Source organism: Canis aureus, chromosome 1, assembly GCF_053574225.1.
Source record: "Canis aureus isolate CA01 chromosome 1, VMU_Caureus_v.1.0, whole genome shotgun sequence".
Classification (NCBI taxonomy): domain Eukaryota; kingdom Metazoa; phylum Chordata; class Mammalia; order Carnivora; family Canidae; genus Canis; species Canis aureus.
Window position 1 is genome coordinate 14,782,080 of NC_135611.1, and position 13,946 is coordinate 14,796,025.

General features: G+C 50.7%; 1 protein-coding gene and 1 long non-coding RNA gene across 5 annotated transcripts in view; one reads left to right on the forward strand and one right to left on the reverse strand.

Moving 5' to 3' along the window:
• Positions 1-4,181, reverse strand: part of ZCCHC2 (zinc finger CCHC-type containing 2) — a 63,625-nt gene extending 59,444 nt beyond the window's left edge. For all 4 annotated transcript variants that reach the window (XR_013375983.1, XR_013375990.1, XR_013375979.1 and 1 more), the window contains exon 1: positions 3,195-4,181. Coding sequence is in view for 1 of the 4 variants with exons in the window: in XM_077891055.1 (XP_077747181.1) it covers positions 3,195-4,166 (972 nt within the window). In the remaining 3 variants the exon portion in view is untranslated. The remainder of the gene's footprint in view (positions 1-3,194) is intronic.
• Positions 4,182-4,683: 502 nt separating this feature from the next.
• LOC144310296 (uncharacterized) overlaps positions 4,684-13,946 on the forward strand; it is a 31,342-nt gene continuing 22,079 nt past the window's right edge. The window contains exon 1 of the long non-coding RNA XR_013376019.1: positions 4,684-4,777. This is a non-coding gene — a long non-coding RNA (uncharacterized LOC144310296). The remainder of the gene's footprint in view (positions 4,778-13,946) is intronic.

A 13,946-nucleotide genomic window follows, 5' to 3' on the forward strand; every position in this document is an offset into this window, starting at 1 on the left:
AGGCAAAGGGACTCGTTTTTTAAAACCAGCCGCCTTGGGCTACCCCACACATGCGGCCGCAGCTCCGTTACGCGGGCGACCTCCAGAACCGCCACCTCAGGGCGGCGCGGGCGCTCCGCGCGGGCTGGATGCGGTGGCGGCTGCAGACCAGGAACCTCGTGCACAAGCCTCCACGAGGCGATGCTTGTGGTCATCGATGTCACATCTGCTCCGAACCACACCGTATCATCCGACTCGCATAAGAAACTCGAAAATATTACTTCTCAACGTAAAGTTCGACTCGAACCTTCATTTTTCTAAAATGACCTCATCAGTACACACCAGCGGCGGGTATGCAGAGGCGCTGCGGGCGCCGGGGAAGCCTTCGGCGCGCGGGGCGGGGCGGGGCGGCGGGGCCTACGCTCACGCCGCAGGCAGAGGCGGCGTTCCGCTCCACGCGTCTCGTACCGGCCAGGGCAGCGACAAGCACAGGGGCTCCTGGGCGGCAGCCACACGCGGGGCCCGAGAGGTCACTTCCGGGGCAGGCGGAGGCCGCGCACGAGCCCCGCGGCCGGCCCGGGCCTCCCCCCCACGTGGTGCGCGCCCGGCCCGCGGGGGCCGCAGGGAGCCCCGGAGGCGGGGCCCCGCCCTCGGCCCCGCCCACCCGGGGGCGGGGCCTGCGAGCCAGTCACGTGGGCGGCCGCGGCCGCCATCTTGCGGGGAGGGGGAAGGGGAGGGGGAAGGGGAGGGGGAAGGGGAGGGGGAAGGGGAGGGGGAAGGGGAGGGGCGGGGGGAGCCCCGAGGGACGGGTCCCCGAACGCTCTGCCTGTGCGCGGCGACGCGTGACCGGGGCGGGGAGGGGGGGCCCTGGGACGTGCCAGACTCGGCGCCTCCCTGCAGACCCGGGGGTGGGCCCTGCCCCGCCGGGAGCGGAGCGCACCGGCGGCGGAAGGCCGAGGACCAGCTGGTCCGGGCTGCGGCGAATCGAGATGCGAATCCACCCACCCCCATCAGCCGCCTTGGGAGTGACAGCTCGGGAGCAGCAAGATCCGCGGAAATGTCCTCAGGGCCCGAACGAGCGACCGCTGAGGGCCTCGGAGTCCGCGCCAGCAGCAGCCGCTGCAGTTGGAGCCACAGCAGTTTCCGGAGACCTGAACGATGGGTGCCGGTAACCCCGAGCTACACCGGAAAAGTTCATCACGCCACCAGGGTCTAAAAATAGCCGTCAGCGTCACCTGTAGTACGCGTGTCCCCTAGGATTTACCCGCCGGCACAGGGCACTGCCCGAGAAGTGACGGGGCGCTGAGGGCAACGGCAGGACGCCCAGCCTCACCCGCCCCCGTTGCCAGGAAAAGCCACACACGGCAGTCAAGATAAAAACCTCATTACTCTAGTTTGCACGCATCTCTCCTTTTCTCTAGTCGCCTTCCGACCCTCTCTTTACAAGTACGACTTAAAGGAGAAAAAAAAACTCCTCGCAGTTAAACTCAGAAATCGGTTAGCCTTGTTGGAATGATATGAATGGAATGATACAACCGTTCCACAGTGGGACATTTTCATATATCTACGCTCTAAGGTCGTCTTTACAGTATATGAGAATTTAAAAAAAAAAAAAAAGACATGTATTGCTCCTGATTTCAAGCTTTCTTCTCCAAAAATAACAGCAGTGTGTGCTTACAGGACTTTTTGGAATTAGTTCAGTGACTAGGCTAACAGTGGAAAAGGGCTTTTACCAACAGTATGCACAGCTGCATATTCGTAGTAAATACACACTAGAAAATCTGAAGCTCACCAGGAAAATACTGGGTTACTAGCATTACTACACTGCAGTCTGATAAAATATTTCCTAAAATGTGAGTTAAGTCACTTCACAGAAGCCTCCTTTTCAAAAGGAAGGGGCTCAGCCTCGATTATCGCTAAATCCCTTCCAGCCCCCACATTCCTGGATTCAATGGGTGGGTATTGAGTCCACACAGCCCTCAGAGAAATACAATGCCCAGTTTTAGTTCCAGAGTATTGAATGACAGCAGATACATAAGTTGAATTAACTTTCAAGAAAGTAAGGGGGGGGGGAGGGAAATCCCCCTTTCCAATAGATCATCCTGGAGATCACCTGAATTGAAAAGCATGGCAACCAAACTACTACCTTTCAAGTGACCGTAAACAACGAAAACAAACTTACTGTAGCTAGTTTTTACTCTAACCGAAACCTACTCTCCTCTCCTCCATTAAATTCTTACAATGAAGGACTTTATTTGGGCCTAGATTATTATTAAACTGCTTTCGGGGCTCTATAAAATTTCACCTTCTTTAATGTTGGAGACAAGTGACTCAACTGGATTCTTGTCTCCTACACTTTGGTGTTTAACAACTTTTACAAAACAACACTTATGCCTACTACTAAAAGCCCAGCAAATACCCCCGGACTCAAATCTGCAGGCAAGACTCTAGTCCCACAGAAAATAAGTTATGCCAGTGGTAAAAGACGTAAGCAGCCCGCTCTCGACCCAGACAACCTGCGCTACTGCTCCTCTAGCTTGAGTCAGTCCGCAGGTCTGCACGTCAGGTTTTCTCTGGGAACAACACGCTTGCAGCAAGAGCCAGCAGCCCTAACGAGCCTCTTAATAAAACTCAGGCCTTCACTGAGCAAAAAAGGCCCACCCAGCCCCTTTGTGCCGAAGACCAGGGCAGCGGCCGGGAGCGCACCTTCAGGACACCTCCGCGCGGGCTTAAGGCAGAGCTTGAAAACTGTAACCAGAGCGCCAGATGGCGAGAAAGAGGAGGCGCTGCCCGGGGCCAGGCTGAGGCCAACACAGTCACCTCGAGCGCTTCGCCTCTCCCACCACCTAGGGCGAGAGATGCTCCAAGCCAAAAATGTCCCGAGACCCTTCCTCCGAGACGGAGACCAGGCTGGGAGCTCCATGTTTTCCGTGGCAACTCCGGCACGGAAGAGACTTCTAGAGCATTCTGTTATGGCGGGTGCCTGAGTGTGCACGGGTGGGGGGGGGGGCGGGTGCGGCGTAAGGGTTGGAAGAGTGGAACCGAACCGCCCAACACAACGAAAATGAGTGTTACGGGGCTGGGAGCCGTGGGGTGGGGATTCGAAGCCACCTGCGCCGGGCTGCGGCTCGGCCAAGAGGCGTCCGAAAGGCAGGCCAGGGAGGCCGCCGGGGCGGTGACCGCAGCGCGGGTGCTGGGAGGCTCGCGCGCCTTACCTGGGCCCCGGGGCTGGCAAAGTTGCTCGGCTCCACCTCCACCTCCGCGTCCTCGGGGCCCCCGCGGAGCGCAGTGCGGAGCCTCTCCAGGTGCTCCCTCAGGGTGACCCGCTGGTGGAAGGAGAACGCCGGGTGCAGCGAAGCCATGGTGAAGAGCAGCAGCAGTTCCTCCTGGGCCCTGAAGCCCAGCCCGCCGCCCGGCCGGGGCTCGGCGCCGCTGCCTTCCGGGCCGGACCCGTCCTTCTCCGCGTCCTCCTCGCCTTCGCCGTCCTCCCCGCGCTCGCCGGGCTCGTCCTCCGCGCCTCCCCGCGAACCCTCACCCCGAGCCGCGCGCAGGCTCTTGAGCACCGAGTCCACCTGGGGCAGGAGGCGGTGCAGGCGGCCGGCGGCCTCACGGTTCTCCGAGCCCAGCAGCGCCAGGTAGACGATGAGGCGCGAGCGCACGGCCGGCTCTCGGAAGTCGGCCAGCGGCCCCGGGTCCGAGAGGCCGTTGGCCTTGGCCTCCGAGTCGCGCAGGTAGTGGTAGTCCTTGCGCGCCAGGTCCTCCAGGCACGAGCCGAGGAACCGCAGCTCCAGCGGGTTGCACAGGTCCAGCAGCCCGCACATGAACTCCAGGCGCTGCGCCGAGCCCAGCACCAGCCCGAACCACTCGTACACTCGTTCCTGCTCGCGCAGCGCCGCCGCGGGCCCGCCGCCGCCGCCGCCGCCGCCGCCCGGCATGCCCGCCCCCGCCGCTGCTCCGCCAGCAACAGGCGGCCCGAGCCCCCGGGGCGGCGGCGGGGGCGGCGGCGGCGGCGGCGGCGGGGGGCCCCGCGGCGGGCCCGCGGGCGGCGGCGGCGGCGGGGGGCGGCAGTCTCGGCGGCGGCGCGGCGGCGCCTTTGCGCCCGGCCGTGCGTCTGCCTCGGGCTCCTCCGCCTCGGGCGGCGGCTCCACGGGGTGCGTCGGCTTCAGCGGCAGCTTCATCCTCAGCATCCTCGGCTACGGCGGCGCGGACATGCGAGCGGGGGCGGGCAGGCGGGCGGGGCCGGGCGGGGGGGCGGGGGCCGAGGCGGCGGCGCGGCCGTCAGGAGCGGGGCCCCTCCATGCCGCCGGGGAGGGCCGGGGCCGGGGCCGGGGCCGGGGGCGGGTCTCGGCCGGCGAGGGGGGCGGCGGCCGGCCGGCGGGGTCGCCGGCGTCGTCTTCCCGGGCCGGAGGCGGGGCGTGCCCGCGGCGGCTCCTCCCCCTGGGCTCCGCGCCGGCCTGGGAGCCCGAGCGCGGGTGGGAGCGAGCGAGCGAGCGAGTTCTCCTTCCTCCTCCCTCTCTCCCGTCGTCCGCTCTGGGCTGGGGCGGCGGCGCCCGAGCGGTTCCCTCGCGAGCCGGTGCGGACCCCGCGGCTGGGGGAGGAGGAGGAGCGGCCGGGCCGGGCGGAGACGCTTGCGGGCTCCGCGCAGGCGGCCCGGCCAATCAGCGGCCGGAGGCGACGGTTGCGCGTTTCCCCCGCCCCCGGGGCCGCCTCCCGGGGAGGCCACGCCCAGCTGCTCCGCCGCCGCCTCCCTCTCCCGGCGGCTCCCGCGCGGTCCTAACCTCGGGGCCTGCGGCTTAGGGTAGGAGCGGGCGGGGCCGTGGGGCGGAGGCGCGGAGGCGCGGAGGCGCGGGGGCGAGGTGCGCCCGGGCGGCCGGAGCGTGCGGGGCCCGCGTGAGAGGCCCGGCCGAGGCGTCGCTCCTTCTCCCGGGCCCGAGGCCGACTCCCGACCGCCGCCTGCCCTGCCGGCCTCCGCCCCGGCCGCGGGAGCGTGTCCCGGGAGGCGGGAGGCTCCCCCGAGACGGGCTCCTCCAGCCCTGCCCGCCCGCCCGCCCGGCCGACTTCGGGGAGCCGCGGCGGCGTCGCTCCCACCGCAACTTCGCGGGGACCGGTGCGCTGGCGGGCTGGCCCGAGAAGGGAGGCGCCGGCTCGGGAGGCGGGGCCGGGGCTGGGGCCGGGGCCGGGGCGCCGGGGTGGAGGCCGGGGCGGGGGCGGGGGCCGGGGGCCGGGCGAGCGCCCCCGCGGGGTGCTGGGCGCTCGGCGCTGCGGTGGGACGCGCGGCCCCGGGGCTCGGAGGGGGCGCTGCAGGGAGGGGGCGCTGCTGGGGGGGGCGCTGCTGGGGGGCGCTGCTGGGGGGGGCGCTGCTGGGGGCGCCCCTGGCCTCACTGCCCCCTCTGAGCTCTAACGCTCTTTGGAAGTGTTTTCCAGGGCAGTTCAGCAGGAGTCCCTCTGCGCCCCCCTCCCCCAGCCTTCATCTTTTGGGGATCGTTTATCTGCTAAATAACATCTCTCTGCCTGACTCTTAACATTTTGGAGTCCTTGTGCCGGTGTAAGCTCCCTGTGACTCGGGGAACTTGGCAAGCTACCGCCTTGACACGCTTTCAGCATTTTTTTTTTAAGTATAATTACAATTTTTTAGGTGTGAGGACCTTCAAAAGGTCTCGCGCGCACGGTAGATTTTTTTTTTTTAAGCATAGCCCCAATTTTTAATACCCATCTGGATCATCTGAGGGTTGATTTTTAAAAGGTGGGTTTGCTTTTAAATCCTTAATGGTTTTAAGTCCCACTACAGCTATGTAGCAGGAGCATGTACAAAATAAGAACGACACCGTAACTCTGAAATGTTAGGACATCTGTGGGAGAGCACACCCTGAGACCTCTCTCTCTCAACGTTATGCCCTAAGAAGCTAATTTATAATTGAATACAAGGCTAAACTGAAGCCTAAATCCGTTTTCAGCAAGGAAATAGGGAGAGGGAATTATTTTCAACACATTTGAGATTGGCAAGGTATATGAAAGCCATTCTTCCGTGTAATTTACTATTTCCTCGCATTCTCTGAGTGTAATGTAGAAATCACTGGGGTCAAGAGGAAACGTTGTAAGGACTTTTATTAACAATCCTTGCTCCCTTTTTGCTGTACTCTCCAACTCCCATGGAACATGCCACCTTATCTACCTCCCACATTTCCAAAGCTTAGGCTGAAACACTTTTAGGCAACCAATACTTATATTAGTCTAGCTAGCTACCCACCGCTTCCGATTGAGTCACCTGTGTAGATCCAGATATCTCCTGTAGTAAGATAATACTTTACGTTGGGGGGTGAGTTTTACATTTGACCCAGGCAAAGGTCTTTACATTTTCCTTGGCAACAAGAAGCCGTTTGGTAGGAGCCCTCCTACCTCCTCCCTCCAGGAGTGATACCTGGCCCATAAATTCTATATTAGACCAGATTTGTAAAATATAATGAAGAGTTTTGTCCTATCCTTGGCCAATATTAGAAAATTCAGTGACCAAAGCTTTTGCACATATATGACATGCGTACAACGACTTAATGATTCTGGTTATCAGCCATCAGTGGGACAATTTGCTGTTTATCTCCCCAGTGTGTTGTTTCAGAGTCCTCTCTCCGTACTGCAGCTCACTAGACCAAGCTTCGACTTTTTTGCCCCACCCTTTACAAGTGAGAAAAAGAACACATCCATTGGGGAAGAGGGACGTACTGCTCCAGTGCTTTTCTGGGAGTGGCCCAGGTGGAAACCCCAGGATGAGGTGTAGGTGTGTTTAGTTGGGAAAAACTATCCAGGTGATTCTAATAAGACGCCCTGGGAAGGTATTCCTCCCACCAGACCTACCTGTTGAGAACACCTGCTCTAGATTGTCTGGTATTTTACATATTCCCTGGATAATTACTCAGATGGGCCAGATATTATTGGTACTGTGGTAATTAATGGTGGGTGTGCATTTATATCTAAGTTGTTCACAGAGGGATACATACCATAAAAGACATCTTTTAAGAACCCAAAGTGCTATTGTCTCTTGTCTCTAGATAATATTTAAGACCTATTCAATACAGTATTTAATGCATATTCAATGTGACTTATTTGCCTCTTTAACAATGAAAGATGATGCTATTGACATTTCTGTCCAAATATTTATATGTAACCAGAAGACTGGTTTCAAGTTAAGATTCTACTTTGGATTAGGACACTAGCCAGTGATTGAGGATTGAGGAGACCTGCAACCCTCCCTTTTGCAATCGGGTTACTGTAAGGAATTTTAGTAAAAGCACAGTTAATTGTATAGTTCAGAGCAGACTAATAATGGTAGCAACTCTATAAGAACGATGCCAGATACAACTACTTCCAGCTCAGAGGAAGCAGCTAATCTGATCCATACCAAGAATTTGTTCTTTAAGTCTTTGTGAATATTTGCTCTCTCTCCCAATACCCCTCTCTGTTTCTTCCATTAGAAAATAAATATCTTAACATCCTATTTTATACTCAATTTCATATTTTGGTATCTAAACACGGTAGACGTTAATAAATGTTTGCTGAATAAACAAATTAATGAATAATGCTCCAGGAACCAAAAGTAACTGCCAGCTACTCCTGGGGTCACCGGAATCTTTGTTCATATCTAGAAAGAAAAAAAACACCTGTGTCCCAACATTCCCAGACGAGTCCCGAGATTCGTTCTAAATGAATGGCTTAGGTTACATGCTGATTACTGATTATTCACTGGAGCCACAAAAGTGGAGTCAGGTTCCTCAGAACCATGTGGGTCCTGCCCCCTCCAAAACATCCAAGGCTGTTGGAAAGAAGCAAGGAAAACATGGATGCTGGGGAAGCAACCAGTGTGTGTCCAATGTTATTGTTCTTACAGTCATACTTTTGATCACTTAAATTGTCATGGATTTAAGATACCTCAGAAATTAATTTTTGTTTAGTTAGATCATGCATTTAAGAGCTATTAAATATTGTCCTTAAAAATTACAGTTAAGGAGCTGCAAACAACACAGGTAAATTATTCATATATGACTTAAGGGGAAAAATTAAGTATATATTTAAAAGTAAAAAGATAAGTTTTGATAAGTCTTATAGAAGCATACTATAAGACATATCTGACCTGGAAATCATCAGTATTGATGCTATGACAGTATTGGTGAGCTGGGAGTCCATGCCCAACACTGGTATATGGCACCTTTTCTGGAAGACTAGTGTTTGGTTGAATTCAGAGTCTCCTTGGAGTTGTGGTTTCATTTGTCAGAAAGATTCTTGAGGACTTAGACTGACCAGGTGGCCCAAGTTCTCCCACTTGTACTCTGAAATTTGGAGAAGCCCTATAATCTACCAATCTTTGAAGCCTGTCCAAAAATAAACTTGATTCTAAAGTGGGTTGATTTGGAAAATCCTCAGGCTACTGGCTCGTTAGAAATTCAGGACCTAGGGGTTCCTGGGTAGCGTGGTCTGTTGAACGTCTGACTTCATTTAGGATCAGGCCCTGATCTGAGGGTTGTGAGATTGAGCCCTGAGTTGGGCTCCATGCAGTCTGCTTGGGATCCTCTCTCTCTCTCTCTCTCAAATAAATAGATCTTAAAAAAAAAAAAAAAAAAAAAGATTCAGGAACTGGATGACATTAGGTACTTTCCTGGTTCTATGGAACATCTGCAAATAGACTCTTTGCCCAACTGTTCAGAAAGGTAAAGGCATCTCCCCAAAAAGACAATACTGCTTCTTAGGGACCCGTTGTGAGGTAGAGTTGAAAGTGTCAGAAGTTTGGCTTACCAGATAGAAAAATAATCACTCTTCTAGTAGTATTCTCTGGGATGGAATTTGCTGAATTCATATACTTCTTTACATATGGTTACATCAAATTATTGGTGAGCTGTTAGTTGTCAATCTAGTTTAAATCTTCTCTGCCTTACCTTTATGTTTTCATTTTTAAAAAAGCCTAATTTTTTCCAAGTATCCAGCTTTCTCCTAAAGATCCTATGTTGTTTGAGGGATACCTTTGCCAACTTCATGGATGAATCTTGATCAGTAACCCAAGCAGGATAGCCCAGTTTTCTTGCCAATTGGTTCAGAAATCCTGAACTATTGAGACACGTCAAAAGGACATTCATGCCAATAAACTCTGTAAAATCAGCAACGAAAGGGCTCCTACTCGGCAAATCTAGCAGAATTTGAGTATCAAAAAGAATAACATGGTACCACCAGTGACTAAAAAAGGAATCCAAGTCTGTAGGGATTCTCAAAGAAAAAGGGGTGGAGGAGAGTGCAGGGAAAGCTTCTCTCTCTCTTTTTTTTTTTTTTTCTTCCAGATTTTATGTACATACTTGAGATAGAGAGCTCAAAACAGGAGGCAGAGGGAGCAGGAGAAGCAGACTCCCCACTGAGCAGGGAACCTGACACAGGGCTCCATCCCAGGACCCCGAGATCATGACCTGAGCCCAAGGCAGATGCTTAACTGACTGAGTCACCCAGCGCCCTGGAAGTTCTTCTTTACAGACGAATGACAGCTAAAACATTTAGAAGGAAAGCATAATTTTGCAACCACCACATGTAATAATTAACTTAGGCATTTTCACCACTGGGTACAAAGTTGCTGGGAAGCAGAACATTCACATATTCTCAATGCCTCACTTAATTAAAAGGAGGAGAGGTACTTTTTCATGGATATATCTGACAGGCACCCCCCTAACCATGTATGTGATCACAATGAGCATTACCAGTAATGGGACAATCTAATACCATATTCTTCCTCATGTCATGGATGTCAGTGGAAGAACATACTATTTGTAGTATTCTTGCCAAAATGTTTACACTGAATGTAATCATGAAGAAATAAGACAAATCTGGATTGTGGAACATTATACAAGACAACTGGCCTGGATCTTTAAAAAATACCAATGTCACAAAAGCAAACACAGGCAGGGGACTAAATTGTCCTAAAGCACAGAAAACTAAAGAGGCAAGCCAAGAGATGTGGTGACCAAAGTAATCATCTATGATTGGATCCTGGGCCTTAAAAACCAACCGAATAGAGGATTCCTGGGTGGCTCAGCGGTTTAGCACCTGCCTTTGGCCCAGGGCATGATCCTGGAGTCCCAGGATCGAGTCCCGTGTTGGGCTCCTGGCATGGAGCCGGCTTCTACCTCTGCCTGTGTCTCTGCCTCTCTCTCTCTCTCTCCCTCTCTCTCTCTCTATCATGAATAAATAAATAAAATCTTAAAAAAAAAAAAAAAAACCTCTAGGAGTGCCTGGGTGGTGCAGTTGGTTAAGTGTGGGACTCTTGGTTTCGGTTCAGGTGGTGATATTGGGGTCGTGGGCTCAAGCCCTGTGTGGATCCTAATATAGGGCTCCGCACTCAGCATGGTGTCTGCTTAAGATTCTCTCTCTCTCTCTCCCTCTCCCTCCACCCTTCCTGTTCGTGCTCTCTCTAAAATAAATAAATCTTTTTAAAAAATTCTAAAGGACATTTTGGGGATAATTAGGTACATTTGAATAGGGACTGCTTTTTTTCAGATTTTACTGACTTAAAGAGAGTGCATAAGTAGGGGGAGGGGCAGAGGGAGAGAGGGAGAGAGAATCTCAAGCAGACTGCACACTGAGCATGGAACCAGATCCAGTGCTCCACGTGAGGTATAACCCCACCACCCCCGAGATCACCACCTGAGCCGAAATCAAGACTTGGACACTTGACTGACTCAACCACCCAGGGACCCCTGGAATAGGGACTTCTTATTAGACATGGTTACTTTATCAATGCTAACTTTCTTGGGTGACATAGTGACCCTGTGGTTATATAGAAAAATGTCCTCATTTTCAGTTGGTATTTGGTGAAGCACTGAAGGTTTACATGTCATGATACCTATTAACTTTTTATTTAAAAATTGTAGAGAAAGTAAATGTAGCTAAACATTGATAGGCAAATCCAGGTGAAAGGTATGTGGGTGAACTATTTCCTCTTTCTGTAGGTGTGACTTTCTTTTCAAAATAAAGTGGTAAAAAGTGGAGATTACAAATACAGATCTACAGGATGAGTAAAAGATAATATATTAAATTTATGAATATAGTTTAACACATTTAGAATTGTTTGGTTTTATAGATGGGGAAAAATGTTAATCAAAGTTCTCTTTAAAACTGTATCTAAAATGGAATAATAAGATTTGTGAAAGGAGGAGGGAAACCTAGTGAAGAACTGGTTTTCCAAATTTGTTACCTCAGTATACTGACCTTCCAAAAAATTGAAGAGTGAAGCTAGTTAGAATCAACCTGTAATGGCTTGCAGAATCAGAAGGTGTCCCAAGAGTCAATGTGTCAGTGTGCTCTGAAGCAAACGTGGGATCCAGCCAAATGCAAGCAAGGTCATCCTCAGGTAGAAACATTTCTAAAGAAGGGCGCAAAATAATCTGCTGAAACCAAACTACAGAAGTCATGGTGCAGTACCAGGAGGATGGTGTTCCATGTGGAGCACATTATAATTAAGTTACGTTCATTTATCTACCTTCTATCAAAAGCGATTTAAGGAGATTGCTTGTAATCTAACTAGGGAAAGGGAGAGTCAGTGCATTTGTTCAGGTTAATGCCGGACTTCCCAGTGTAAACCATCATCGCATCTGGTGGACGTGACTTTGCCATCACCAGAACGACAGACTCTGGCATAAGACTTAGACTTAGTTCTTTGGGCTTTTCCCTCACTCTCATGAAAAGTCTCTAAGACCATGGAGTTTTCACCTTTGGATTCTGATTCAGAACCCAACAACCTTTGATTAACAATTCAGTCTCCCCTCCTAACTCTGGGAAATGAACAAGGGGTGGTAGATAGGGAGGTGGGCGGGGGGTGGGGGTGACTGGGTGATGGGCACTGAGGGGGCACTTGATGGGATGAGCACTGGGTGTTATTCTATATGTTGGCAAATTGAACACCAATAAAGAAATTTAAAAAAAAAAACAATTCAGTCTCCCATTGAGTTATGCTGGGAAACAGGATATCCTAGAGAATGGAGACATATAATCCACTCCCAAGAAAGGGACATTCCACAGTGAAGTAAATATATTGACATTCTGCTTACTGGTCCCTTGTCGGTTTAGTTAGAAGTGTCACTCCTCCTGAATCTTGTCAATTCTGAGTAAACAAGATCACTTTCTTAGATTCTGGCTTATATGTTACCTCGAGCAGCCCGCTGTTCTTGTTTGATATAATTTTAACTTATACACATTTAGATCTAAATAACACCATTTAAAGAATACTATTTTTCACTTGGAAAAAGAACTATTTGAAAGAATTTCTTAAAACTATAAAATGTTAAAAATGTTACTTAGCAACTTTAGAGGATGGGTTACAAATCTTTATATGAAGAGGAAAATACATACTAAAGACTTATTCAAATCCCATAAACTGATACTGTGTAGGATTTAATTTTTTAAAATTATGTTTAAATTATATATATATACGGTGAATTTTTTAGTTCGTTAAAAAATTATTCAATTAAAAACCACCCAATTTGTTCGTGATGTAGAAAAATATTTGTTTTGTTTTTTACTTTTTCAACTAATTTTGATGGAACTATGTGGATACAAGTTAAGCAAATATAACCTAAGTTAAATAATAGTCTTGTCACATTTATCCCAGAGCACATCTACACATCATAACACTGGTTTTATAGACTGACTATACTTGAAATATTAAAAAACATATTTATTTTGCTCTTAAACATCAAGTCAAAATTTATTTTTCTCGCTTTCAATATTTGTACTTAAAATGTTCCATCAACATTTCAACTTCCAGATTTTAAAGGTTTTTCTTCATAATTCTTCAATTCTCACTATTCAAAAAAGCATGAGAGGGATGCCTGGGTGGCTCAGTTGGTTAAGCATCAGATTTTTTATTTCCGCTCAGGTCATGATCTCAGGGTCCTTAGATTGAACCCTCCTGCCCCTCGGGCTCCAGGCTGGGTGTGGAACCTGCTTAAGATTTTTCTCTGCCCGCTCTCCTTCCGCTCACACACACACACACACACACTCAAAAAAGGGGGGGGGGAGGACATTTATTTATTTCACAGAAATGTAAGCTAAGCCTAAACATTAAGATTTTATCTACATAGATCTACTGTTTTTCAGATTGAACTGTGCTTGTGTAAGATTGGCAAACACATGGTGTATGTCTTTGTTGCTGTTGAAATTTGTATGACCTACAGAACCATTTCAATTCTATCAGAAGGTTTTGGCTGCTGATGCCAGAAGGGTTGGAAACGATAGAACTTTGGCTAAATTGTCGTTTCCTGACTTGTAACCTCTGAGGAGCCTTGGGCTTCCACTGGTGACTCAAGCAGTCAGCCACATGGAGATGACTGCCTGGTGCTAAATTAAGACTCCTACGCACTACGGGTTCTCAAAATCCCTCCTCCTTTCTCCTCCCATACCTCGCCCTCTGACTGCCAGGTCTCACAAGCATCAAATGTCCAATGGCCAGGAGGGAAGACTTGCTGTGGATTCATCCTAGCTTCTGCTCCCACTGGGGGCAGCTCTGGCAATGACTGCAGCACAACTCACCTCTCCATACCCCCTGCCCGCAAACTGAAGTGGGGACCTTAGGAGCTGATGTCACATAGCAAGCCAATGACTCAAATGCAGAGCTGCTCCATTAGCTCGGAGCTGCTGTGATTATCTCCAGCTCCACCAAATCCTTATTGGCCAGTGTGTTCCCTATTCTAATGGTGTGAAGAAGTCAGAGCACAGAAATAACAAGAGAAAAGAGTCATTTCTCCACAGCAAAGCCTAAGTCTTTCTAAACAGAGCAACAGCAACAGTAATAAAGACCATTTATTGAGTATTGAGCTGTGTGCTGTTGAACGAACCATTTTATACATAGTTTCTGTTCATCTTTATAACATTCTTCAGATAAATGCCATTTTATAGATGAAGAAACTGGGACCAAGACGGTAAGCCATTTTCCGAGGTTTCAGGCT